This window comes from Muntiacus reevesi, chromosome 1 (assembly GCF_963930625.1).
Source record: "Muntiacus reevesi chromosome 1, mMunRee1.1, whole genome shotgun sequence".
Lineage (NCBI taxonomy): Eukaryota > Metazoa > Chordata > Mammalia > Artiodactyla > Cervidae > Muntiacus > Muntiacus reevesi.
The window spans coordinates 163,623,462-163,649,389 of NC_089249.1; the positions used below are offsets into that span (position 1 = coordinate 163,623,462).

The window sequence follows — 25,928 nt, forward strand, 5'->3', positions numbered from 1 at the left end:
CTTTTGCTTCTAGATTTCTCCATCTTGTTAAGGAGGAAATTCCTATTTGATATAGCTGATGATACCATGCAAAAATCAGATCCTCGAAAAGGTCAGAACATGTACTTATATGTGATAGAAATGAAGAGCTATCTTCTGTTAGGCTGTGAATGAATGTATGTGTCACAAAAAGCTGTTCAAGTAAATACAAGTATCTCATCCTTTCTTACCAACTTATCCTGCAATTTCACAAATCCTGCGTGTCATTTTGCAGCTCTTTTACAAAGTACTCTTCACATAATTGTCTCAAATAGTCTTTTCTGTAATCTTATGAAACAGGGACTGTTGCTATTCCTGTTCTGTGGAAACAATGAAAGATTAAGAGACTTACTCAACATGTTGTTCCTATAAATTGCAAGATTTAGTCCTGAATCTTTTCGCCTCTAAATCTTACTCTTCTTACTACCTCATAAGTTCATGATCATTATTAGAATTTAGTAGACATGTAAGTATGGAAGCTATATGAACATTAAAAATAATATGCATTATAGTCTGTGAAAAAGTTAAAGCCTCTTTATGGGTATAAAATATTATTAATACACCAGATCATGATATTAAATATTTAAATATAATCTCTAGAATGATCCAGACTCCTGATTACGTGTATAACATTGTCTTATTGTGGCAAATGGCACTCTTTGCTGATACTTTCTTTTGTATTCTCATCTTCTTCGGTTTCTGTCATTTGTCTCCGTAGCTTTCCTTACCCCTTTCCATCTATCGTAGTTGCTGGTGGTTATCCATACACTTAATCCATTTCCATGTCTTATACCTTTATACTACTTTTCCTTTAACTCAAATACCTACTCATCTTTCTTTTCTGACAGTCCTATCTCAACTTCAAGTCTTCTGTGAAGCTTTCCTCCTCTCCCCAAGCAAAGTCAATCATTCCTTTTGCTTTTCTCAGAGCACTTTGTATAGCAGATCTCTCTTATAGCAAAAATCACATTATATTATGATTGTGTATTTGAGTTGCTGTCTGTCCTGTTAATCTGTTCTTTGTGAGTTCTCTGTGAGCATAGATTGGGATTTATTTGTCTTCAAATAACACTCAGTGTTAGTCCTAGGTTTAGGTATGAATGAAATAACAGTTTTCCTTAAAGAGTCTGTACAGTATTCTAAGTGAGAGACTGACCACGTAAAAATACTCAGAAGTTTACAACTATTTGTAAATGAATATAGTACATGTATTTTGAAGTAGAATAATGGAGTGATCACAGCTAGGCAAAGTTATTTAGGGAAGATTCTTCTAGATGAGGGATCAGTATACTATGGCCCATAGGCCAAATCCTGTCAGCTGCCTGTTTTTGTAAATAAAGATTTATTGGAATATAGCCATGTCCATTCGTTAATGTGTATGGCTACTTTCATTGTACAATGGCAGAATTGAGTAGTTGTAGCAGAAACCATGTATCCCATAAAACTGAAATTTTTTACCCTCTGGCTGTTTTCTATTCCCTGATCTACAAGATAGGTTTTGAAAAGAGATTTGAAACAAAGAGGAATGTGAATTGGTGAAGCATGAGTGTGCATCATAATGCAATGAAAACAGCCATAGTAGTAGGAATGCCAAGTGAAGTTCCACTCTAATCCAGTTTGTCAGAGAGAAGTGTGTTGAAGAAATGAAATGTCAAGAACGCTTTGAGGGTGGATCCAAGATTGGGGTGAGGGAAGACAGGGAGGCATGTCTCCCCATGCCTAGGATATTCACCAGGTGCTAGTGGGGAACCTCCTGCAGACAGGCTGAAGGGAGGAGCCCTGGGAACAACCGGGTAAGGGGGAGTGGAGGAAACTTGAACCCTGGTGACCAGCAACTGTGTGGTTGCTGGGGGAGGTGGAGTGGCTTTCGTGCCTTGAGCGGTTTGGGTACCTTTGGTCACTGGAAGCAGCCTGCCTTCTCCCCTGAGAGGAGTAGGGATCCCTCAGGGATCAGAGGATCCACTAGGGGAAGCCCCTGGGGTTCCCCTTTCACTCAGTGGTGACTGGGGTGGGGGAAGAGTAGTTTGGCACTGGGAGTGGCTTGGGCGCCTTTGGGTGCTGGGTACAGTGCACCGGCTCCTCTGGGAGGGAGAGGGACCTCTGATGAGATCAGAAGATCTGGGGAAGCCCCTGGGGTTCCCCTTTCACTTGGCCCCAGGGAGCCTTCTGGGACCCAAGGGCCTGGGCCTCTGCCCTCTGGGGCCTTGTCTACTCTCCCCAACCCTCTTTACCCTCTGAAAAAGCCCTTCGCTCTTCAGGGACCCCCCCCTCCGCCTAGGTGGATCCTGTGGATGTAAGAGGGAGTAGGGAGGCTCATTTATGGAGAGAAAAAGGTGGGCTGGTGTGGGGAGGCTCCTGCTGGGTTATAAGAGCAGTTTATAAGAGCTGGGTTATAAGAGCATGGTGTCCCACCACCCATTGGATTCTGGGAAGCCTCCTAAGGCTCCCAGGCCAAGCCCCCCACCCTTTGGACCACTCTCCAGGGCCCCCTCCACCATCCAGAGCCCCCTCCTGGCTTTCCAGCCTCCAGGGCCCCCTCCTCCTTCCAGGCTGAGCCTTCAGCCATCTGGAAGCCTCCCTCCACCCTCCAGGGTACCCATCCTCCGTGGGCCTCCTCACTCCTCAAGGGACCCTGTCTGCTCCCTAGCCTGGGCTCTCCCCCATCCAGGATATCTTTCTACCGTCTGGTTCCCTCCTACTTCTGGGGACCCTCTCCATCCTCCAGGGCCCACCTCCCTCTCAGCCCCCTCCACCTTCCAGGCTGAGCCCTCTGTTCTCTGGGGACCAACTCTGACCTCAGGGGCCCCCTCTGTCCTCCAGGGCCACCTCCAGGGATACCCTCTGCCCGTGTAGGTCCTGTAGGTACAGGAGGGAGGGGAGATATAGCAGGGGCAGCCAGGGGATGATCCCTCTAGTATAGAGGAGAGGGAAATCCATCTGGTGTTGTGCCACCCACCCAGCCCTAGGGAGCCTCCTAGGGATCTGGTCCTTATCTTCCACACCCCAAAGCCAGAGGCACTGCAGAGGCCCCCTCAGTTGGGTTGAGCCTCCCCCAACCCCACCAAGGGCTTTTTCTGAAGGCTTAGGTCCTAAGTCAGGATCCCACCCCCACCTAAATCCCATCTCCCCCTAACCATTCCCACCACCTTAGCCACTCACCATCTAAGCCCCACCCTTCACAGCCAAGGTTTTTTCTGCCTTTTGGGTTTTTACTATTTACCAGTAGAGTTTGGTTTTACCCTCCAGTGCTTGTTTCATATATATTCTTATTCTTTCTACTATTTCTGTTAGTTTTCTAAGCTTATTTTATCATTTATAATCTTTGTTATTATTCTACTCACTCTTTATTTTCATTTTTATTTTATATATGTGTGTGTGTGTGTGTGTACTCTCTTGTTTCTCTTTTCTTCTCTCTCATTGCTGTTGAAGTCCAGTTTTACCCTTCAGGGGTTTTTATTTTTTTATACTTTGTTATTGTTCTGCCTTTTTTTCTTTTTTTCCCCCCACACCCCACTACACTGTTGGAGTAACAGAGAATATCAAGTTCCAGAGAATATTAATCGGAGTAAGGAATCCCAGAGGTCTGTATCTCAATACCAAAACCTGGCTCTATCTAACTGCCTCCAAACTCTACTACTGGAAACCTCAGGCCAAACAACTAGTGAGACAGGAACACAGTCCCACCCATCAAAGAAAAAGAAACAACAGAAAATGAAGGAGCAAGGTAAAAAGTATACAACCAAATAAATGAGGAGGAAGTAGGCAACCTCTCTGAAAAATAATTTAGAGTAATGATAGTAAAGAGGTTTCAAAATATTGAAAATAGAATAGAGAAAATACAAGAAACATTTAACACATTTAACAAAGACCTAGAAGAAATAAAGAAACAGTGACAAACAAAGCAATTCCTGAAAAGTACTCTAGAAGAAATCAATAGCAGAATAACTGAGGCAGAAGAATGGATCAGTGAATTGAAAGATAGAATGATAGAAATAACTGTCATCAAAGTGTTAGCCACTCAGTTGTGTCCAACTCTTTGTGACCTCATGGATTGTAGCCCATCAGGCTGCTCTGTCCATGGGGATTCTCCATGCAAGAACACTGGAGTGAGTTGCCATTCCCTTCTCCAGGGATCTTCTGGACCCAGGGATTGAACCTAGGATGCCCACATTGCAGTCAAGCTGTTTACCACTGAGTCACCAGGAAGCCCTCAATAACTGCCATGGAGCAGAATAGAGAAAAAAGAATGAAAAGAACTGAGGATAGTCTCAGAGATCTCTGGGACAGTATCAAATGCACCAACATTTGAATTATAGGGGTCCCAAAATGAAGAGAAAAAGAGTATGAGAAAATATTTGAGGAGATTAGAGTTGAAAAATTCCCTAAAATGGGAAAGGAAATAACCAAGTCCAGGAAACCCAGAGACTCCCATATAGGATAAACCCAAAGAGAAAAACACCAAGATACATATAAATTAATCAAACTAACAAAAATTAAGCACAAAGGAAAAAATATTAAAAGCTGCAAGGGGAAAAGAAAAAAAATAACATAAAAAGGAATCCCAGTGCTTCCCTGGTGGCTCAGAGGTTAAAGAATCTGCCTTCTATGCAGAAGACCTAGGTTCGATCCCTGGGTTGACAAGATCCCCTGAAGAAGGAAATGGCTGTCTACTGCAGTATTCTTGCCTGGAGAACAGCCCCTGAAGCCTGGCGGGCTACAGTTTGTAGGGTTGCAAAGAATCAGACACAACTGAAGTGACTTAGCAGACACACATTCACAAAATCTCCATAAGACTAACAGCTAATTTTTCAGCAGGAACTATGCAGGTGTTTAAAGTGAAAGAAAAAAATGATGAAGGAAAAAAAACCTGCAATCAAGGTTACTCTACCCAGCTAGGACCTCATTCAAGTTTGATGGTGAAATCAAAAGCGTTATAGACAAAAGCTGAAAGAATTCAGCACCACCAAACCAGCCTTACAATAAAGGCTAAAGAAATTCTCTAGCAGGAATCACAACAGAAGAAACAGACCACAAAATCAAACCCTAAATGATTAAGAAAATGGCAGTAAGAACATATATGTCAATAACTACCTTAAATGTAAATGGATTAAATGCACCGAGCAAAAAACACAGACTGGCTAAATGGATGTAGAGACAAGACCCATGTATATGCTGCCTGTAAGAGAACTCACTTCAGACTTAAAGACACAGACTGAAAGTCAGGGGATAGGTAAAGGTATTCCATGCAAATGGGAATCAAAAGAAAGCAGGAGTAGCAGTACTCATATCAGACAAAATAGACTTTAAAGTAAAAACTTTTACAAGAGATAAGGAAGGACACTACATAATGATCAAGGGATCAATCCAAGAAGATATAACGATTATAAATATTTATGCAGCCAACATAGGAGCACCTCAATACATAAGGCAAATGCTAACAACCATAAAAGGGGAAAACAACAGTAACACAATAATAGTAGGGGAATTTAATACCCCACTCACACCAATGGACAGATCATCACAACAAAAAATTACTAAATGAAACACAAGCCTTAAATGACACATTAGACCACCCACATGGTATTGGTATCTTCAGGATATTCCATCCCAAAAGAGCAGAATACACATTTTTCTTAAGTGCACATGGAACAATCTCCAGGATAGATCATATCTTGGGTCACAAATCAAGCTCAGTAAATTTAAGAAAATTGAAATTGTATCAGGCATCTTTTCTGAACACAACACCAGGTATGAGACTAGATATAACTTACAAGAAGAAAACTAAAAAACACAAACACATGGAGGCTAAACAACACACTTCCAGATAACCAACAGGTCACTGAAGACATCAAAAGGAGATTTTAAAAAGTACCTAGAAACAAATGACAATGAAAATAGGATGACCCAAAACCTATAATATGCAGTAAAAGCAGTTATAAGAGGGAAGTTTATAGCACTACAAGCCTACCTCAGGAAACAAGAAAAATGTCAAACAACCCAACTTTACATCTAAAGCAACTAGAAAAAGAAGAAGAAGAACAACAGCAACAGCAACAAAAAAACCCCAAAGCCTAGTAGAAGGAAAGAAATCGTAAAGATCAGAGCAGAAATAAATGAAAAAGAAATGAAATATCAAAGATGAATAAAACTAAAAGCAGGTTCTTTGAGAAGATAAAATTGACAAACCACTAGCAGGCCTGTCAAGAAAAAAGGAAGAGGACTCAAATCAATAAAAACAAAAATGGAGATGTTACAACAGACAACACAGAAATAAAAAGGATCATAAGGGACTGCTATGAGCAACTGTATGCCAATAATATGACAGTCTGGAAGAAATGGACACGTTCTTAGAAAAGTACAACCTTCCAAAACTGAACCAGGAAGAAATAGAAATCATGAACAGACCAATCACAAGCACCAAAATAGAAACTAATCAAAAATCTTCCAACAAGCGCAAACCCAGAGCCAGATGGCTTCACAGGCAAATTCTACCAAAAGTTTAGAGAAGAGCTAACACCTATCTTGCTCAAATTCTTCCAAAAAACAGCAGAGAAAGGAAAGCTCTCAAATTCATTTTACAAGGCCACCATCACCCTAATACGAAAAGCAGACAAAGATACCACCAAAAAGGAAAATTAGAGGGGAGTATCACTGATGAATATAGATGCAAAAAATTCAAAATTCTAGCAAACGGAATCCAAGAACACATTAAAAGGATTATACACCATGATCAAGTGGGATTTATCCCAGGGATGCAAAGATGTGTCAGTATACACAAAGTAATGAATGTGATACCCCATATCAACAAACTGAAGGATGAAAATCATATGATCATCTCAACAGGTGCATAGAAAGCTTTTGACAAAATTCAACACCGAATTATGATACAAATTCTACAGAAAGTAGGCATAGAAGGAATCTGCTTCAACATAATAAAAACCTAATAGAATAAAACCAAAACAAGCATTATTCTCACTGGTGAAGATCTGAAAGCATTTCCTCTAAGTTCAGGAACAAGACAAGGGTGCCCATTCTTACCACTATTATTCAACATAGTTTTGGAAGTCCTATCCATGATAATCAGAGAACAAAAGGAAATAAAATAAATCCAGATTGAAAATGAAGAAGTAAAACTCTTACTATTTGCAGATGACATGATACTATACACAAAAAACCCTAAACATTCCACCGGAAAATTACTAGAATTAATCAGTGAATACAGTAAAGTTGCAGGATGTAAAGTACACAGAAATCCTTTGCATTCCTATACACTAACAGTGAAAAATCAGAGAAGTTAAGGAAACAATCCCACTCACTATTGCAACAAAAAGAATAAAATACCTAGGAATAAACCTACCCAAAGAGACAAAAGACCTGTATGCAGAAAACTAGAAGACACTGATGAAAGAAATCAAAGGTGACACAAACAGATGGAGAGATATTTCATATTCTTGGATTAGAAGAATCAATATTGTGAAAATGACTGTATTACCCAAAGCAATCTACAAATTCAGTGCAATCTCTATCACACTACCAATGATATTTTTCACAGATGTAGAACAAAAAATTTCACAATTTTTATGGAAACATAAAGGGCCCCAAATAGCCAAAGCAGTTTTGAGAAGGAGAAATGGAGCTGAAGGAATCAACCTTCCTGATTTCAGGCTATACTATAAAACTACAGTCACCAAGACAGTATGGTACTGGCCTGAAAACAGAAGTATATACCAATGGAATAAGATACAAAGCCCAGAGATAAACCTACACACCTATGGGCATCTTATCTTTCACAAAGGAGGCAAGAATATACAATGGAGAAAAGACAGCCTCTTCAATAAGTTGTTCTGGGCCAATATGAAGAACAGTGTAGAGATTACTTTAAAAAACTGGAAGTAGAACTGCCATATGACCCAGCATTCCCACTGCTGGGCATGCACACTGAGGAAACCAGAATTGAAAGAGACACATATACCCCAGTGTTCATTGCAGCACTGTTTGCAATAGCTAGGACTGGAAGCAACCTAGATGTCCATCAGCAGATGAATGGATAAGGAAGTTGTGGTACATATACATAATGAAATATTACTCAGCTATAAAAATAAATGCATTTAAGTCAGTTCTAATGAGGTAGAAAAAACTGTAGCCTATAATACAGAGTGAAGTAAGTCAGAAAGAGAAACAGCAATACTGTATATTAACACATGTATATGGAATTTAGAAAGACAGTAATGATGACCCTATATGCAAGGCAGCAAAAGAGACACAGATGTAAAGAACAGACTTAAGGACTTTGTGGGAGAAGGCGAGAGTAGGATGATTTGAGAGACTAGCATTGAAACATGTATATTACCATATGTAAAATAGATGACCAGTGCAAGTTTGATGCATGAAGCAGGGCACAAAGCCAGTGCTCTGGGAAAACCCAGAGCCATGGGGTGGGGAGGGAGGTGGGTGGGGGGTTCAGGATGGGGTGCTACATGTACACCTGTGGCTGATTCATGTAGATGTATGGCAAAAACCATCACAATACTGTAAATTAATTATCATCCAATTAAATTAATTTTAAGAAAGCATAATAAAAATTAGGTGGACAGCTACATGCAAAAGAATAAAAGTAGAAGACTTTCTAACACCATACACAAAAATAAATTCAAAATAGATTAAAGACTTAAATATAAGGCCAGAAACTATAAAGCTCTTAGAGGAAAACATAGGCAGTACACTCTTTCACATAAATCACAGCAAGATCCTCTATGACCCACCTCCTACAGTAATGGAAATAAAAGCAAAAATAAATAAATGTCACCTAATTAAACTTAAAAGCTTTTGTACAGCAAAGGAAACTATAAACAAGATCAAAAGATCACCCGGAAAGGGATAAAAAACTTGCAGATGAAACAGCTGTTAAAGGATGAATCTCCAAAATGTACAAGCAACTCATTCAGCTCAATACTAGAAAAACAAACAACGCAATCAAAACGTGGGCAGAAGATCTGAACAGACATTTCTCCAAAGAAGACGTAAAGATGGCTAATAAACACAAGAAAAAATGCACAACATCACTCATAATTAGAGGAATGCAAATCAAAACTGCAATGAGGTATCACCTCACATCGATCTGAATGGCCATCATCAAAAAATCTACAAACAGTAAATGCTGAAGAGAATGTGGAGAAAAGGGAACCCTCTTGCGCTGTTGGTGGAAATGCAAATTGACATAGCCACTATGGAAAACAGTATGGAGATTCCTTAAAAAACTAGAACTAAAATTATGATGTGACCCAACAATCCTACTGTGGAGCATATATCTTGAGGAAACCATAATCAAAAAAGACACATGTACCCCAGTGTTCATCAAAGCACTAGTTACAATAACTAAGACATGGAAGTAACCTAGATGTCCATCAACAGTTGAATGGACAAGAAAGCAGTGGTATATATACACAATGGAATATTACTTGGCCATAAAACGGAACACATTTGAGTCAGTTCTAATGAGGTGGATGAACCTAGAGCCTATTCTACAGAGTGAATTCTGTCATAGAGAGAGAGACAAATATCGTATATTAACACATAGTTCAGTTCAGCCGCTCAGTTGTGTCCAACTGCAACCCCATGGACTGCAGCACACCAGGCCTCCCTGTCCATCACCACCTCCTGGAGGTTGCTCAAACTCATGTTCATCAAGTCGGTGATGTCATCCAACCACCTCATCCTCTGACATCCCCTTCTCCTCCTGCCTTCAATCTTTCCCAGTGTCAGGGTCTTTTCCAGTCAGTCAGTTCTTCCCATCAGGTGACCAAAGTATTGGAGTTGTGGCTTCAGCATCAGTCCTTCCAATAAATATCTGGGACTAATTTCCTTTAGGATGGACTGGTTGGATCTCCTTGCTGTCCGAGGAACTCTCCAGTCTTCATCCCGAGGAACTCTCAAGTCTTCTCCAACACCACAGTTCAAAAGCATCAATTCTTTGGTGCTCAGCTTTCTTTATAGTCCAACTCTCACATCCATACATGACTACTGGAAAAACCATAACTTTACTAGATGGACCTTTGTTGGCAAAGTAATGTCTCTGCTTCTTAATATGCTGTCTAGGTTGGTCATAGCTTTTCTTCCAAGGAACAGGCGTCTTTTAATTTCTTGGCAGCAGTCATCATCTGCAATGATTTTGGAACCCCCCAAAATAAAGTCTCTCACTGTTTTCACAGCAAATAAATGGGGAAACAGTGGAAACAGTGGCTGACTTTATTTTGGGGGGCTCCAAAATCACTGCAGATGGTGATTGCAGCCATGAAATTAAAAGACGCTTGCTCCTTGAAAGAAAAGTTATGACCAACCTGGACAGCATGTTAAGAAGCAGAGACATTACTCTGTCAACAAAGGTCCGTCTAGTCAAGGCTATGATTTTTCCAGTGGTCAAGTATGGATGTGAGACTTGGGCTATAAAGAAAGCTGAGCTCTGAAGAATTGATGCTTTTAAACTGTGGTGTTGGAGAAGACTCCTGAGAGTCCCTTGGACTGCAGGGAGATCCATCCAGTCCATCCTAAAGGAGATCAGTCCTGGGTGTTCATTGGAAGGACTGATGTTGAAGCTGAAACTCTGATACTTTGGCCACCTGATGCGAAGAGCTGACTCATTAGAAAAGACCCTGATGCTGGGAAAGATTGGAGGAGAAGAAGGGGACGACAGAGGATGAGATGGTTGGATGGCATCACCGACTCAATGGACATAGGTTTGGGTGGACTCCAGGATTTGGTGATGGACAGGGAGGCCTGGCGTGCTGTGGTTCATGGGGTCACAAAAAGTCATAAACAACTGAGTGACTGAACTGAACTGAACTGTTTCCATTGTTTCCTCATCTATTTGCCACGAAGTGGTGGGACCAGATGCCATGATCTTAGTTTTCTTTTTTTAAAATTTTATTTATTTTTTATTTGAAGGATAATTGCTTTACAGAATTTTGTCATTTTCTGTCAAACCCAAACATGAATCAGCCACAGGTATACATATATCCCCTCCCTTTTGAACCTCCCTCCCATCTCCTTCCCCATGCCACCCCTCTAGGTTGATGCAGAGCCCCTGTTTGAGTTTCCTGAGCCATACAGCAAATTTCTTTGTCTATCTATTTTACATATGGTGATGTAAGTTTCAATGTTACTCTTTGCATACGTGTCACCCTCTCCTCCCCTCTCCCCATGTCCATAAGTCTATTCTCTATTTCTGTTTCTTCACTGCTGCCCTGTAAATACATTCTTCAGTACCATTTTTCTAGATTCTGTATATATGCATTAGAATACGGTATTTATCTTTCTCTTTCTGACTCACTTCACTCTGTATAATAGGTTCTAGGTTCATCCACCTCATTAGAACTGACTCAAAGGTGTTCCTTTTTATGGCTGAGTAATATTCCATTGTGTGTATGTACAACTTCTTTATCCACTCATCTGTCGATGGACATCTAGGTTGCTTCCATGTTCTAGCTATTGTAAATAGTGCTGCAGTGAACAATGGGATACATGTGTCTTTTTCAATTTTGGTTTCCTCAGAGTATATGCCTAGGAGTGGGATTGCTGGTTCATACGGTCGTTTTATTCCTAGTTTTTTAAGGAATCTCTGTACCGTCTTCCATAGTGACTGTTTCAATTTACATTCCCACCAACAGTGTAAGAACATTCCCTTTTCTCCATACCCACCCCAGCATTTATTGTTTGTAGACTTTTTGATGATGGACCATTCTGACTGGTGTGAGGTGGTAGCTCATTGTAGTTTTGATTTGCATTTCTCTAATAATGACTGATGTTGAGCATCTTTTCATGTGTTTGTTAGCCATCTGTATGTCTTCTTTGAAAAAATGTCTGTTTAGATCTTTTTCCCACTTTTTGATTTGGTTGTTTGCTTTTCTGGTATTGAGTTGTATGAGCTGCTTGTATATTTTGGAAATTAATCTTTTGTAAGTTGTTTCATTTGCTATTATTTTCTCCTATTCTGAGGGTTGTCTTTTCACCTTGCTTATAGTTTTTTTTAGGGCTTCCCTGAAAAGGAAGGGAAGTAAAGCTTAGTTGGTAAGAATTATAGCTCAGTTGGTAAAGAATTGGCCTGCAATGCTGGAGACCCTGGTTCAACTCCTGGGTCAGGAAGATCCCCTGGAGAAGGGATAGGCTACCCACACCAGTGTTCATGAACTTCCCTTGTGACTCAACTAGTAAAGAATCTGCCGGCAATGCTGGAGACCTGGGTTTGATCCCTGGTTTGGCAAGATCACCTGGAGAAGGGAAAGGCTACCCATTCCAGTATTCTGGCTTGGAGAATTCCATGGACAGTCCTTTTCTGTGCAACAGCTTTTAAGTTTAATTGGTCCCACTTGTTTACTTTTGCTTTTATTTCCATTACTCTAGAAAGTGATTTATAGAGGATCTTGCTTTGATTTATGTCATTGAGTGTTCTGCCTATGTTTTCCTCTAAAAGTTTTATAGTTTCTGGTCTTACATTTAGGTCTTTAATTCATTTTGAGTTTATCTTTGTGTATGGTGTTAGGAATGTTCTAATTTCATTCTTTTACATGTAAGTGTCCAGTTTTCCCAGCACTGTTTATTGAAGAGGCTGTCTTTTCCCCATTGTATATTCTTGCCTCCTTTGTCAATAATAAGGTACCCATAGGTGCATGGGTTTTATTTCTGGGCTTTCTATCTTGTTCCATTGGTCTATATTTCTGTTTTTGTGCCAGTACCATACTGTCTTGATGACTAGCTTTAAGCCAACTTTTCACTCTCCTCTTTCACTTTCATCAAGAGGCTCTTGAGTTCTTCTTCACTTTCTGCCATAAGGGTTGTGTCATCTGCATATCTGAGGTTATCGATATTTCTCCCAGCAATCTTAATTCCAACTTGTGCTTCATGGTACTGATAAACCTATCTGCAAGACAGCAGTGGAGATGCAGGCATAGAGGATGGATTTGTGGACAGAAGATAGGAAGAAGAGGGTGGGAAGAACTGAGAGAGTATCACTGAAATATGTGCACTACCATGTGTAAAATTAGATGGCCAGTGGAAATTTTCTGTATGATGCAGGGAGCTCAAATCTTATGTTCTGTGACAGCCTAAAGGGTAGGATGAGGTGAGAGGTTCACATGGAAGGGGACATGCATACACCTATAGTTGATTCATGTTCATATAGGGCAGCAACTAACACAATATTATAAAACAATTATACTCCAATTAAAAGTAAACAATAAAATTTTTTAAAAAATTTATTGGACTGTAGTTGATTTACAATGCTGTGCCAGCTTCAGGTTACAGCAAAGTGACTCAGCCACACACATATATGTATTCATTCTTTTTCAGATTATTTCCTCATATAGGTTATCACTGAATGCTGAGTGGCATTCCCTGTGCTGTACAGTAGGTCCTTGTTGGTTATCTACCCAACATACAGTAGTATGTGTTTGTGTGTATGTTAATCCCAATCTCCTGATTTATCCCTCCTCCCTGCTACATTTACCCCTTGGTAACCACAGATCTGTCCTCGATATCTGTAAATCTATCTCTTTCCCCAAACAAGTTTACTGGCATCATTTTTTAAAAAGTAGATTATTTAAATTCAGAGAGAGGCTCAAGAGGGAGGAGATATATGTATACTTATGGCTGATTCACGTTGTTGTATGGCAGAAACCAACACAACATTGTAAAGCAATTATCATCCAATTAAAAATAAATTTTTGAAGAATGCTTTGGATTGAGAAAGAGGAAACACAGAAATCTATGTTTTCTAATGAAAATTGTCAAGTAAACACTCTGAGCCTGTAGTAAGATAGTAGCAGGATATCATGATGATGATGAAGGAGAAGGAAACAATAATACAAATTAATACTTTGTCCACTGTGTGCCAGGTACTGTCCTATGTGCTTTATGTGTATCCTAGTTATTTTGCCTGCAACTGTATAAGCTAATTGAGACTGTTGTTTTTATTTTGCCAATGAGGAGACTGAGGCACAGGGGGTTAAGTTACTTAGCCACAGTTATACAACTAGTAAATGATAGAACCAAATTTGAACCCAGACAGTCTGGCTGCAGGGTCTTTGTAACAGAACAAGGGAAACTGGGGACATTTGGTAAAAACACCCAGAAGCTTGGAATAAGGTAAATAGTTTGAGTAACTGGGGCTTCCCTGATAGCTCAATTGGTAATGAATCTGCTTGCAATACAGGAGACCCCAGTTCAATTTCTGGGTTGGAGAGATCCCCTGGAGTAGGGAAAGGCTACCCACTCCAGTATTCTGGCCTGGAGACAGTCCATGGAGTTGCAAAGAGTTGGACATGACTGAGCGACTTTTACTCTTCACTTTCAGGTGGCTCAGTGGGTAAAGAACCTGCCTACAATGCAGGAGACCCCAGAGATATGGGTTCAATCCCTGGGTCAGGAAGATCCCCTGAAGAAGGGCATGGTAACCCACTCTGATATTCCTGCCTGGAGAATCCCATGGACAGGGGAGCCTGGTGGGCTGCAGTCCATAGGTCGCAAATTGTTGGACGCAACTGGGACAGCTGAGCACACACAGCACACTGAGTAATCGGGAGTGGTGCTGCCCTGTCACGATGAAGAGACGATGAACAGACTGTAGAAGAATGATGTTAGCAGGGAGACGGTCCCGTTAGGAAGAGTGTACTTTGAGCTAGGTAGAATAACAGGGAAAAAGAGGCAGATACATCACACAGTGAGACGTGTTTTACAGTTAGTCATTGAATTTAACCGTGATGAGTCCAAGAAGTAGTTAACTTTCCTTGTACACATGAAAGCTAGTTTAAAATGTCTAAAGAGCTGGCTTACTCAGTTGAGAAAGAGATTAGCTATGATTTTCAAGTAAGTAGGGGTCCTTCAACCTCCTGTACTAACTATATTACAGTCAATTCAATGCCCATTCTACACCCAAGAATATTACAGCTGATGGAGGTGTCACATTATTCCCTCTCATTCTGTTGTTCCTCCAAGGGGATTTATGCCCTTCCAACCCCCTGTCCTTAGTGTGAATAAGATTTACCCCCTGGACCACTTTTTAAAAATACATGCATGTATGTATTAAAGGAATACATAGTCAGTGGAAAAAAAAAAAAGCTACCAACAGAAGTATGCCAAATGAAAAAAGGAAGCTTCCCTCCCATCACTATCTTGCTCTCTAGAGAGAACCTCTATTAAAAGCTTGGTTATATGTGAAACTTGTTACTGATGGAGATGTCCTGGGATTCGCTCATGCTTGTTAAGATAGGAAAAATATAGAGAATCACTCCCTAAAGCCAAGGTCCACTGCCAAGCATGGAAGGAGCTTCATGGGGAGATGTGGCGTCTTCATCACTGGAAGAGTAAGCAAAGAGTTTGTAAAGATATTGGAAAATTCAACATTGGCTGTGTTTGGTTGAGTTAGAGGCAGAGGAAGGAGAAAGCATTGAATGACTTTTAATATTGCTTTCAAACCAGTAGTTTTATATTTGTACCAACAGACTGATCACCCCAAAGATAGGGAAAAACTGCAATGCAGCTTTGACATGGTCACTTAAGTGGAGGACAAAGTGATAGCAGAAAATCCAATATATAAAATCCAAATTTATAGAACTAGTTGTTGTTCAGTCTTTAAGTCTTGTCTGACTCTTGGCAACCCTGTGGACTGTAGCATGCTAGGTTCCTCTGTCCTCCACTATATCCCTGAGTTTGCTCAAATTTATGTCCATTTAGTCGGTGATGCTATCTAACCATCTCATCCTCTGCTGTCCCCTTCCCCTTTTGCCTTCAGTCTTTCCCAGCATCAGGTTGTTTTCCAGTGAGTCAGTTCTTCTCATAGAACAAGTTGCTTTGCAGCAAACATTGCACTTATTTTTATAAAGACTTCTTTTAACTAACCATTTTGGTGTGTACAAAATGTACTTGACTTTTTATTAAAATTTCTATTTACACTTAACCTTTCAGGACTGTGTTTACTGTGTAAAATGAAGATAGCACACATTATTTATTACTACAAAGAAGGAAAATATTTCAAAGTATCTGCCAGGTTAAATCACGTTGCCTAGGGAAGAAATAATTGAGCTAGGTCCCTGCTGCTACTTCCCCCAGACTCATGATATGAAGGAAATTAAAGGGGACTTTGATGTCCCCTTTCATGAATAATGAAGTTCAACCCCTTCATTTTCCAAATGAGCAAAGTAAAAACCAAAGACAATGTTTGGTTCAATGTGAGCTCAGAGTCTCACAATAACCTAGCTGATAAACTATATAAAGTGTCCACCGCAATGACAGTATGTGGTAGATGAAGTTGCAGAAGGGAAATAAGATCATGATAATGATATTATTATATCTTCTGTCCCTCTGTCACTCTTCTGTAAGCTTTCAGAGAGAAAGTTGGTGTTGCAAATGTACATTGTCCATGCTGCAAACCTTAAGTCGCACAGTGTTGTAATGATGAAAGCAGGAGGCCCATGCTCCCATAAAATTATAGACTCTCAGATTTAGGCAAGACCTCTAAAGGTTACCTAGTCCAGCCTCCCTCTTCCTTCTTATGATTTAGTATTTCCACCAAGAGGTTATCTTACCTCTACTTCTATACCCACAATGATAGCAAATTCAGACCTTTCCTTCCCAGAGAGTGCATCCCACTGTTGGATACCTCCAACTGTCAGAAAGTTCTTCCTAGTAATGAGCCTCTCTGCCCATAGCTTCCACCCACAGATATTAAACAAGCAAAGCAAATCTCTTATCTTCTTGAGAACACTCCAGATATTTGCAAAAAGCTTTCCTGCTCCCCCTGAGTCTTCTCTTCTGATAAATCTCCTCAGTTTTTTAAACCCTCACTATCCTTGTTTTCCTTTAAATGAGATTATATGCCTCTATCTCATTCAGATTTGAAGATAAAACTCAGGTAGAGTCCTCTCAAGTATTCTGACTAGTAGAGTAGACCATCCAATACAGTCATCTGCTTCATTCCCAATACAGACTAGAATGATGATGATGGTTGTACATTAGTTATTTCATAATATCAGGTCTGTTTATGTCTGCCAGAAAGTATGATGTGGCACTGTTGGTATCACTAAATTTCTTCAGTGTTCAAGAAACATGAGTTGGAAGCATTTTAAAAAGTGTTAGCTTCTTCTTTGCCCTGGCTCACACCTCCATAAGGCTCTGGAAAGGGTAAACATTATATATAGTTGAAGTCTACTAGGACTGCCTATAAGACAAAAGGAGTTATGGCTTTTCTGCATTTTCATTAGCCATTCATTGCTAGCTGCTTTGCTTGTTAAAGGAAATATTGATGTTCTCTGGGATTCTGTCTGTGTGCACGTGCAGATATATAATTGCAAAAGATGGAGTGGGGGTAGGGCTGATTGCCAAGAAGAGATCTGTTTCATCTTCTTTGTTCACATCTGCTACATGTACAAGACAGAATTTATGGCTCTTGGAGGAAGGGATTGCCTAGCTTGCTTCCCCTCCCCCATTTTCTGACAGATATCCCAGAGGAATAATACTGTCTCTTTATACTTAATTCCAAATGAAATAGAGGTAAATGAAGGAGAGCTGGAGGCAGAGAATCAACTGAGAGGCCCTAGGAGTACTTGCTGATTAGAAGGAGTGGCTGATCAATGGCACATTCCAGATCAGTCCCTTTTCCATCTCCTGCCTCCTCTGTAGCTTGTCCTCCATGACCACAGTGGGACAGGTGTTGTGCTTCCAGCTTTTCTGTTTTGATCTCTACTTATCAGCATAGGTTTCTTTCTGGTTTATTAAAACCATGGCTGCTTTCACTGCTAAAGGAGTTCTGTGTTGTCTTAATGTATTTTCAGAAGTACATTTGATTTTTCTATTTTCCAGTTTCCATTTCTGAGGGAAACATCCCTCCTTCCCTGCTCCCTTCTTTCCTTCCCGCCTATCCCTGCTGTCTCACTGGTATGTGCATATAAACCTGCATTACTTGTTTTGTATTTTCCAAGCTCTGTGAGTATTTGAAATATGGTACCTGTGAACATCCTCCATTCAATCTAGTTTTGCATCATTAAATCCCAGACTGTGTCTCAGATTATTTAGCATCCAGATCAAGCTAATAAGCACCAGTTCTTCAGTTTTTACTAAAGTAAAATGAGAAGACTGTCCAAGCTGGGTTACTTTATGTCAGAAACATTTGTAAGATTTATTTTTTTGTTACCTTTTTTGTTTTTGTTTTTTGAGGAGAAGGCAGTGTAGTTAAGAACATAGTTTAGGTTCAGATCCTGGCCTTTCTACTGACTGTAACCTTTTAGAAATTTATTCAACCTCTCTGAATATTATTTCCTCATTAATATAAAGGGGTAATGATACCAGACTAAATAATATACCAGAGAGGATACAACAAGATGATGTTATTGAAATACTTAGCACAATATCTGGTGCAGAGTAAACACATATTATTTTAAGCTATATAAAATTAATAATTATTACAGTATTGCTATTGTAAATATACAGTAATAATTTATAACTGAATTTCTCCTTAATATGTGAAGAATGGTTTCAACTTTTCCTTGCTTCAGGGGATGAACCATTGTGATTGTTTTATTACATTTTGAAAAGTGCTTCCATAGCTTTGTAGATTTTTCTATTATGTATTATCTTCCCCTCAAGGGTTTCCCAAAATACCAGAGTCTTTACATTCTGTAGATTTACACTACCCAGTACAGTAGCCCCTGGCTGCATATGTCTATTTAAATTTAAGAGGAGTTAAGTATAATTAAAAACGCAACTCCTCAGTCACACCAGCCGCATTTCAAATGCTGAATAGCCCTGTGCGGCTAGTGGTTATCATTGGGTGACGCCGATACAGAACCGTTCCATTATCACAGAGAGTCCTGTTGGGCAGCACTACTCTGGGTACCACTAGAATGTGCTGCTGTGCCCTTTGCTTAGAAGTCAGAGAGGGCGTGTTTTCTAGGATGTTCACAGAGTGAACAGAGTTAAAATTTTAACTCTTAATAGGGGTTGCCATCCCTATTTCAGGGCTCCAGACATCCATTTTAAGGATTCGAGTTACTCTTCTTTCCTCAGCCCTAGTGTCGTTAAATATCTTTTGGAATAAATACAGGCACTTTTACTTCTCCTGAGAAGAGTACATTACCATAATTTTTAAAGATCCCAGTGTACAGTAAGAGGAAGCCAAAGGGAGAAAGGACAAAGTTGTCATACAGGGTGAAGTAAGTCAGAAAAGAGAAAAACAGATATCATATATTAATGCATATATGTAGAATCTAGAAAAATGGTACAGATGAACCTATTTGCAGGGCAGGAGTAGAGCCAGATGTAGAGAATGGACACGTGGACACAGGAGGAGAGGGGGAGGATGGCACGACCACATGTAGAAATACATCGCTAGTGGGACCCTGTTGTGTAACATAGGAAGCTCAACTCAGTGCTCTGATGATCTAGATGAGTGGGATGGGGAGGTGGGAGGGAAGTCTAAGAGAGAGGAGATACATGTATACATATAGCTGATTTTGTTCCAGAGAGGCCTGGAGTGCTGCAGTTCATGTGGTCGCAAAGAGTCCAATAGGACTGGGCGACTGAACAACAATAGCTGATTTACTGAAGTAAATCATTGTACCACAGAAACCAGTGCAACACTGTATAGCTATTATCCTCCAATTAAAAAAGGTAACTTCAGCAGATATTCAGTGGTGAATATGAGAATCCATAGGGGCTAACTAGTAATAGGAGATTCTAATATCCTATGTCCTTTTTGTAAGTATATACATTATGTTAGTCAGGATCTGAGTTTTCCCCCTGAGAAAGGTAGAAAACAGCACGTTTTCCTTTAATCCCTATTATCTTTATTATGCACGTTTAAAGCCTAGTTTTTATTTGCTCTTCACAACCTAGTGAAGCAAGTAGCACTGGGATGATCATCCCTATTTTACTGATTTTTTTTTAGAAAGCAGACTCAATGGAGTTAACAACTTGCCTAAAATCGTTAAGAGAAAATAGTCTTGAGATTCAAAAGAGGATAAAATTTTAACTTCCAGTTTGTTTTTGTGTTGTTGTTGTTTTTATTTTGTTATGTTCTATTTTCCCATCAATCCAACTGTAGTAAAAGGAAGAATGAAGATTCTTTAAGACAACTTGAAAACAAAGTAGTGTTATATGAGGTACTCTCAAAGAACTTCTATAGCTTCATTTGTCCTATGACCATGTGTATTCGTGTGTTTGGATTGCTGTAACAAAATACCACAAATGGGGTAGTTTAAACAACAAACATTTATTTCTCACAGTTTCTGAGTCTAGACGTCCAAGATCAAGATGCTAGTGGGGTTGGTTTACAGTGAGGCTTCCCTCAGCTTGTAGACAGAACACCTTCTGACTGTGTGCTCACCTGGCCTTTTTCTCTATATGTGTTAATGGAGGGGTGGAGTTGGATTGAGAGAGAGAGAGAGAGAGAGAGAGAGATACCAATCAGTCCCTGGTATCTCTTCCTTTTCATTAGGACACTAGTCCTGTGAGTTTTTGGGAGTCTTTGGTGGAGACGTGGGTGAACATTGGCCTGCCACAGGGTCAGGAAGACTGAGAGCAGCAGTCCCAGGAGGTGTAGTGTGCTGGTATAAATCCCCTTGTAGGAGGTCACCACTACTCCTACCATAAAGTCTATACCCTACCATAGAGACTGCAGACTCTGGGACTGGGCTGCCTCTGGCCAAGATGCAGAGAGAGCACAACCCCACCCATCAGCAGAAAATTGGATTAAGATTTACTGAACATGGCCTGCCCACCAAAGCAAGACCCAGTTTTCCCCACAGCCAGTCCCTCTCATCAGGAAGTTTGCACCAGCCTCTTACCCTCATCCATCAGAGGGCAGACAGAATGGGAGACACAGTCACAGAAAACTAACTAAAATGATCACATGGATCACAGCCTCGTGTAACTCAGTGAAATTCTAAACAATGCCGTGTAGGGCCACCCAAGACAGTTGGGTCATGATGAAGAGCTCTGACAAAATGTGGTCCACTGGAGAAGGAAATGGCAAACCGCTCAGCGTTCTTACCTTGAGACCCCATAGACAGTATGAAAAGGCATAAAGACATGACACTGAAAGATGGGACCCCTCAGGTCAGTAGGTGTCCAATATTCTATTGATGAGTGGAGCAATAGCTCCAGAAGGAATGAAGAGGTTGAACCAAAGAGGAAATGATACCCAGTTGTGGATGTCAGGTGGTGAAAGTAAAGTCCAATGCTGTAAAAAACAATATTGCATAGGAACCTGGAATCATAGGTCCATGAATCAAGGTAAATTGGAAATGGTCAAACATGAGATGGCAAGTGTGAACATCAGCATTTTAGGAATCAGTGAACTAAAATGGATGAGAATGGGCAATTTAATTCAGATGACCAGTATATCTACCACTATGGGCGAGAATCCCTTTGAAGAAATGGAGTAGCCCTCATAGTCAGCAAAAGACTCTGAAATGCAGTACTAGGGTGCAGTCTCAAAAATGACAGAATGGTCTTGGTTGTTTCCGAGGCAGACCATTTAGCATCATAGTAATCCAAGTCTGTGCCCCAACCAGTAATGCCAAAGAAGATGAAGTTGAACAGTCCAAGAAGACGTACAAGACTTTCTAGAACTAACACCAAAAAAAGATGTATTTTCATCATAGGGGACTGGAATGCAAAAGTAGGAAGTTAAGGAGTAACAGGCAGGTTTGGCCTTGGAGTACAAAATGAAGCAGCACAAAGGCTAACAGAGTATTTGCCAAGAGAATGCACTGGTCATAGCAAACACCCTTCATAAATGAACAGTGCATAGAAAGAGAGGAAACAATAGGATGGGAAAGACTAGAGATTTCTTTGAGAAAATTAAAGCTACCAAGGGAACATTTCATGCAAAGATGGGCACAGTAAAGGACAGAAGAAGTATGGACCTAACAAAAACAGAAGGTATTAAGTCTAAGTGGCAAGAATACATGGAAGAACTGTACAAAAAAGGTCTTAATGACACAGATAACCATGATGGTGTGATCACTCACCTAGAACCAGACATTCTAGAGTGTGAAATCAAGTGGGCCTTAGGAAGCATCACAACAAAGCTAGTGAAGGTGATGGAATTCCAGCTGAGCTATTTCAAATTTTAAAAGATGATGCTGTTAAAGAGCTGCACTCAATGTGCCAGCGAATTTGGAAAACTCAGCAGTGGCCACAGGACTAGAAAATGTCAGTTTTTATTTCAATCCCAAAGAAAGGCAATCCCAAAGAATGTTCAAACTACCACACAGTTATGCTCATTTCATATGCTAGCAAGGTAATGCTCAAAATCCTTCAAGCTAGGCTTCAACAATATGTGAACCAAGAACTTCCAGATGTTCAAACTGGATTTAGAAAAGGCAGAGGAACCAGAGATCAAATTGCCAACATCCGTTGGATCATAGAAAAAGCAAGAGAATTCCAGAAAATTTCTGCTTCATTGACTGCACTAAAGCCTTTGACTGTATGGATCACAACTTCTTAAAGGAATGGGAATACCGACCATCTTGCCTGCCTCCTGAGAAACCTGTCTGCAGATCAAGAAGCAGAAAAGTTAGAACTGGACATGGAACAATGAACTGGTTCAAAGTTGTGAAAGGAGTACCTCAAGGCTGTATATTGTCACCCTGCTTATTTAACTTATATGCACAGTACATCAGGCAAAATTAGGGGCTGGATGAAGCACAATCTGGAATCAAGATTGTTTGATATTAATATCCTAACCTCAGATATCAATAACCTCAGATATGCAGATGACACCACCCTAATGGTAGAAAGTGAAGAGGAACTAAAAAGCCTCTTGATGAAAGTGAAAGAAGAGAGTGAAAAAGTTGGCTTAAAGCTCAACATTTAGAAAACTAAGATCATGGCTTCTGGTCCCATCACTTCATGGGAAATAGATGGGGAAACAGTGGAAACAGTGTCAGACTTTATTTTGGGGGGCTCCAAAATCACTGCAAATGGTGATTACAGCTGTGAAATTAAAAGATGCTTACTCCTTGGAAGGAAAGTTATTACCAACCTAGACAGCATATTAAAAAGCAGAGACCTTACTTTACCAACAAAAGTCTGTCTAATCAAGGCTATGGTTTTTCCAATGGTCATGTATGGATGTGAGAGCTGGACTGTGAAGAAAGCTGAGTGCCGAAAAATTGATGCTTTTGAACTGTGGCCTTGGAGAAGACTCTTGAGAGTCCCTTGGACTGCAAGGAGATCCAACCAGTCCATCCTAAAGGAGACCAGTCCTGGGTGTTCATTGGAAGGACTGATGCTGAAGCTGAAACTCCAATACTTTGGCCACCTCATGTGAAGAGTTGACTCACTGGAAAAGACCCTGATGCTAGGAGGGATTGGGTACAGGAGGAGAAGGGGATGACAGAGGATGAAATGGCTGGATGGCATCACCGACTCGATGGCATGAGTTTGAGTAAACTCCTGGAGTCGGTGATGGACAGGGAGGCCTGGCGTGCTGCGATTCATGGGGTCGCAAAGAGTCAGACACGACTGAGCAACTGAACTGACTGAATGGTAGAAAGTGAAGAGGAACTAAGGAGCCACTTGATGAAGGTGAAAGAGGAGAGTGAAAAGGCTGGCTTAAAACTCAACATTCTAAAAACTAATATCATGGCATTCGGTGCCATCACTTCATGGCAAATACATGGAGAAACAGAGGATATAGCAACAGGCTTTATTTTCTTGGATTCCAAAATCACTGTGGCTGGTGATTGCATCCATGAAACTAAAAGATACTTGCTCCTTGGAAGAAAATCTGTGACCAACCTAGACAGTGTATTAAAAAGCAGACACATTGCTTTGCTATCAAAGGTCCAACTAGTCAAAGCTATGCTTTTTCAAATAGTCATGTATGGATGTGAGAGTTGGACCATAAAGAAGGCTTAGTACTGAAGAACTGATGCTTTTGAACTGTGGTGCTAAAGACTCTTGAGGGTCCTTGGACAGCAAGAAGATCAAACCAGTCAATCCTAAAGGAAATCAGTCCTGAGTGTTCATTGGAAGGACTGATGCTGAAGCTGAAGCGCCAGTACTTTGGGCACCTGATGCAAAGAACTGACTCATTGGGAAAGACCCTGATGCTGGGAAAGATTGAAGGCAGGAGAAGAGGATGGCAAAGGATGAGATGGTTGGATGTCATCACTGACTCAGTGGACTTGAATTTGAACAAACTTCAGGAGATAATGAAAGATAGGGAAGTCTGGCATGCTTCATTCAGTCCAAGGGGTGGCAGAGTCAGACACAGCTGAGATACTGAACAACAACAAGCTCGTAAAAGTCCTATCTGCAAATAAAGTCACATCGGAGAATTAGGACTTCAACATATCACTTGGAGTGGGAAGCATAATTTAGTTTATAACACCATCCTGATGTGGTTTTAGTATCTTTTTATTTTCTAGTTTACCCTGATTAGTTGGAAATTTGATGTTTGCGTGGGACCAAATTTGGCGAATATTGTATTTTTTTTTTCTGTGAAGACTGAGGCTTAATTAAATTTAACCTGTGGTACTTACCGTAAGGTACTCTCCAACCCTGAAATATTTGAATAAGCAAAAATATTATATGTAAATGTCCTACTTTTCCTATAATGTAGTACAGTATGTTAATACTAGTAAAGTTTCAGTCCTTTCCAGGGTAATAAGTGTCCCACTTCCTCCCATCCCCATTTTACAGATGGAGAAATTAACATACAGAGAAACTGACTTGTCAGAGGTCAGAGCAAAGTATTGGTGGATCCAAGGGTAAATCCCAAACCTTTAAACTCCCTGACCAGTTTGTAGTCTATTGACTATGCAGCCAAGTGGTAAGTATATTTTTACCCCATCCTGGAGGTAAGGGTGGTTGAAAGATTTGGCAAGGACTGAGTTTAAGAAATTCTTCGTTTCTTTCTTTCTTTTTTTTTTTTTTGGGATTCTTCATTTCTAATTATGTCACTCGTTATCCTTTTCTTCTAACCATGATGTCTTTTTATCATTAGCATCAATTTTCAAGATTGTGAGTAGAGGTTGGAAGTTTTGCTTTTTAAATACCTAGAAATATTTTTATGACAGTTTAGCCAGACTAGAGATTATTACTAAGAAAGAAAGAAATGAAAACTTATTATTTAATGAATTTGTTTTCTGTTAGGCACTGTGCTAGACACTTTGTATTTCTTAAATGTCATTAAAATTTATAGTCATTTCTGGAAGGTAATGCTTTCTTGCCTTTTGCTCTGGTCACATTTTAATAGTGTTAGTGGAATTTAGTAGAAAAATATCTTGCAAATTTCAGAGTTTAGATTCTAAACAAAATTTTAGTTTTGTACAAACTAAGAACCTTGTCAGAAATCTTTAAAGATAAAATCTCTATATGGTTAAACATAGTTTTCGAGTTTATTATGTCTTATCCCTTGGTTTTTACTCAGATGGGATGATTTGTTTTGTCTGAGATTAAGTCAAGCTTGCTCTTCCACTTGACACAAAAATCATGATGTTTTCTCAGAAGCCTTTTCTTCTCTACATTTGAAATAGTTAGAATTCTTTTAATTACTAGGCAGGTTGAACAACCAAGCCACATGAAAAACGAGAGTATAATGAGCCTCTAGAGCCAAGGTTCCATGGGCAACTAGTGTATTCTCTCCTCCACCCCTCACCTCCACTTCTTTCCCCAGTGGTTTCCTCTTGCTTACAGATCTGCTTTCTCAGATGTAGTGTGTGTGTGTGTGTGTGTGTGTATATAATATATAGCCACCATTGACTACATTTCACCTCTTATCATACCCTTTATACGCCTTCTGCTGCAGCTGCATTGAACTACAATTTTCCAACTTGGCACTGTCCAATAAAAATACAATGCAAGCCACATACATGATTTAGATTTTTCTAGTAGCCACGTTAAAAAAGGTAAAT

The 25,928-nt window shown here is 40.1% G+C and overlaps 1 protein-coding gene across 17 annotated transcripts in view; it reads left to right on the forward strand.

Annotated features, from left to right (window-relative positions):
* SCMH1 (Scm polycomb group protein homolog 1) overlaps positions 1-25,928 on the forward strand; it is a 214,210-nt gene that overhangs the window by 49,640 nt on the left and 138,642 nt on the right. For 6 of the 17 annotated variants that reach the window (XM_065915217.1, XM_065915182.1, XM_065915209.1 and 3 more), the window contains exon 2: positions 14-91. The exons of 5 other annotated variants lie outside the window; for them this stretch is intronic. In XM_065915217.1, coding sequence (XP_065771289.1) covers positions 67-91 — 25 coding nt within the window. In that variant the 5' untranslated portion in view covers positions 14-66. Of the gene's footprint in view, positions 1-13; positions 92-24,714; positions 24,845-25,928 lie in introns of those variants that run through there. 6 more of the 17 variants (XM_065915270.1, XM_065915119.1, XM_065915157.1 and 3 more) reach the window with 3 other exon arrangements.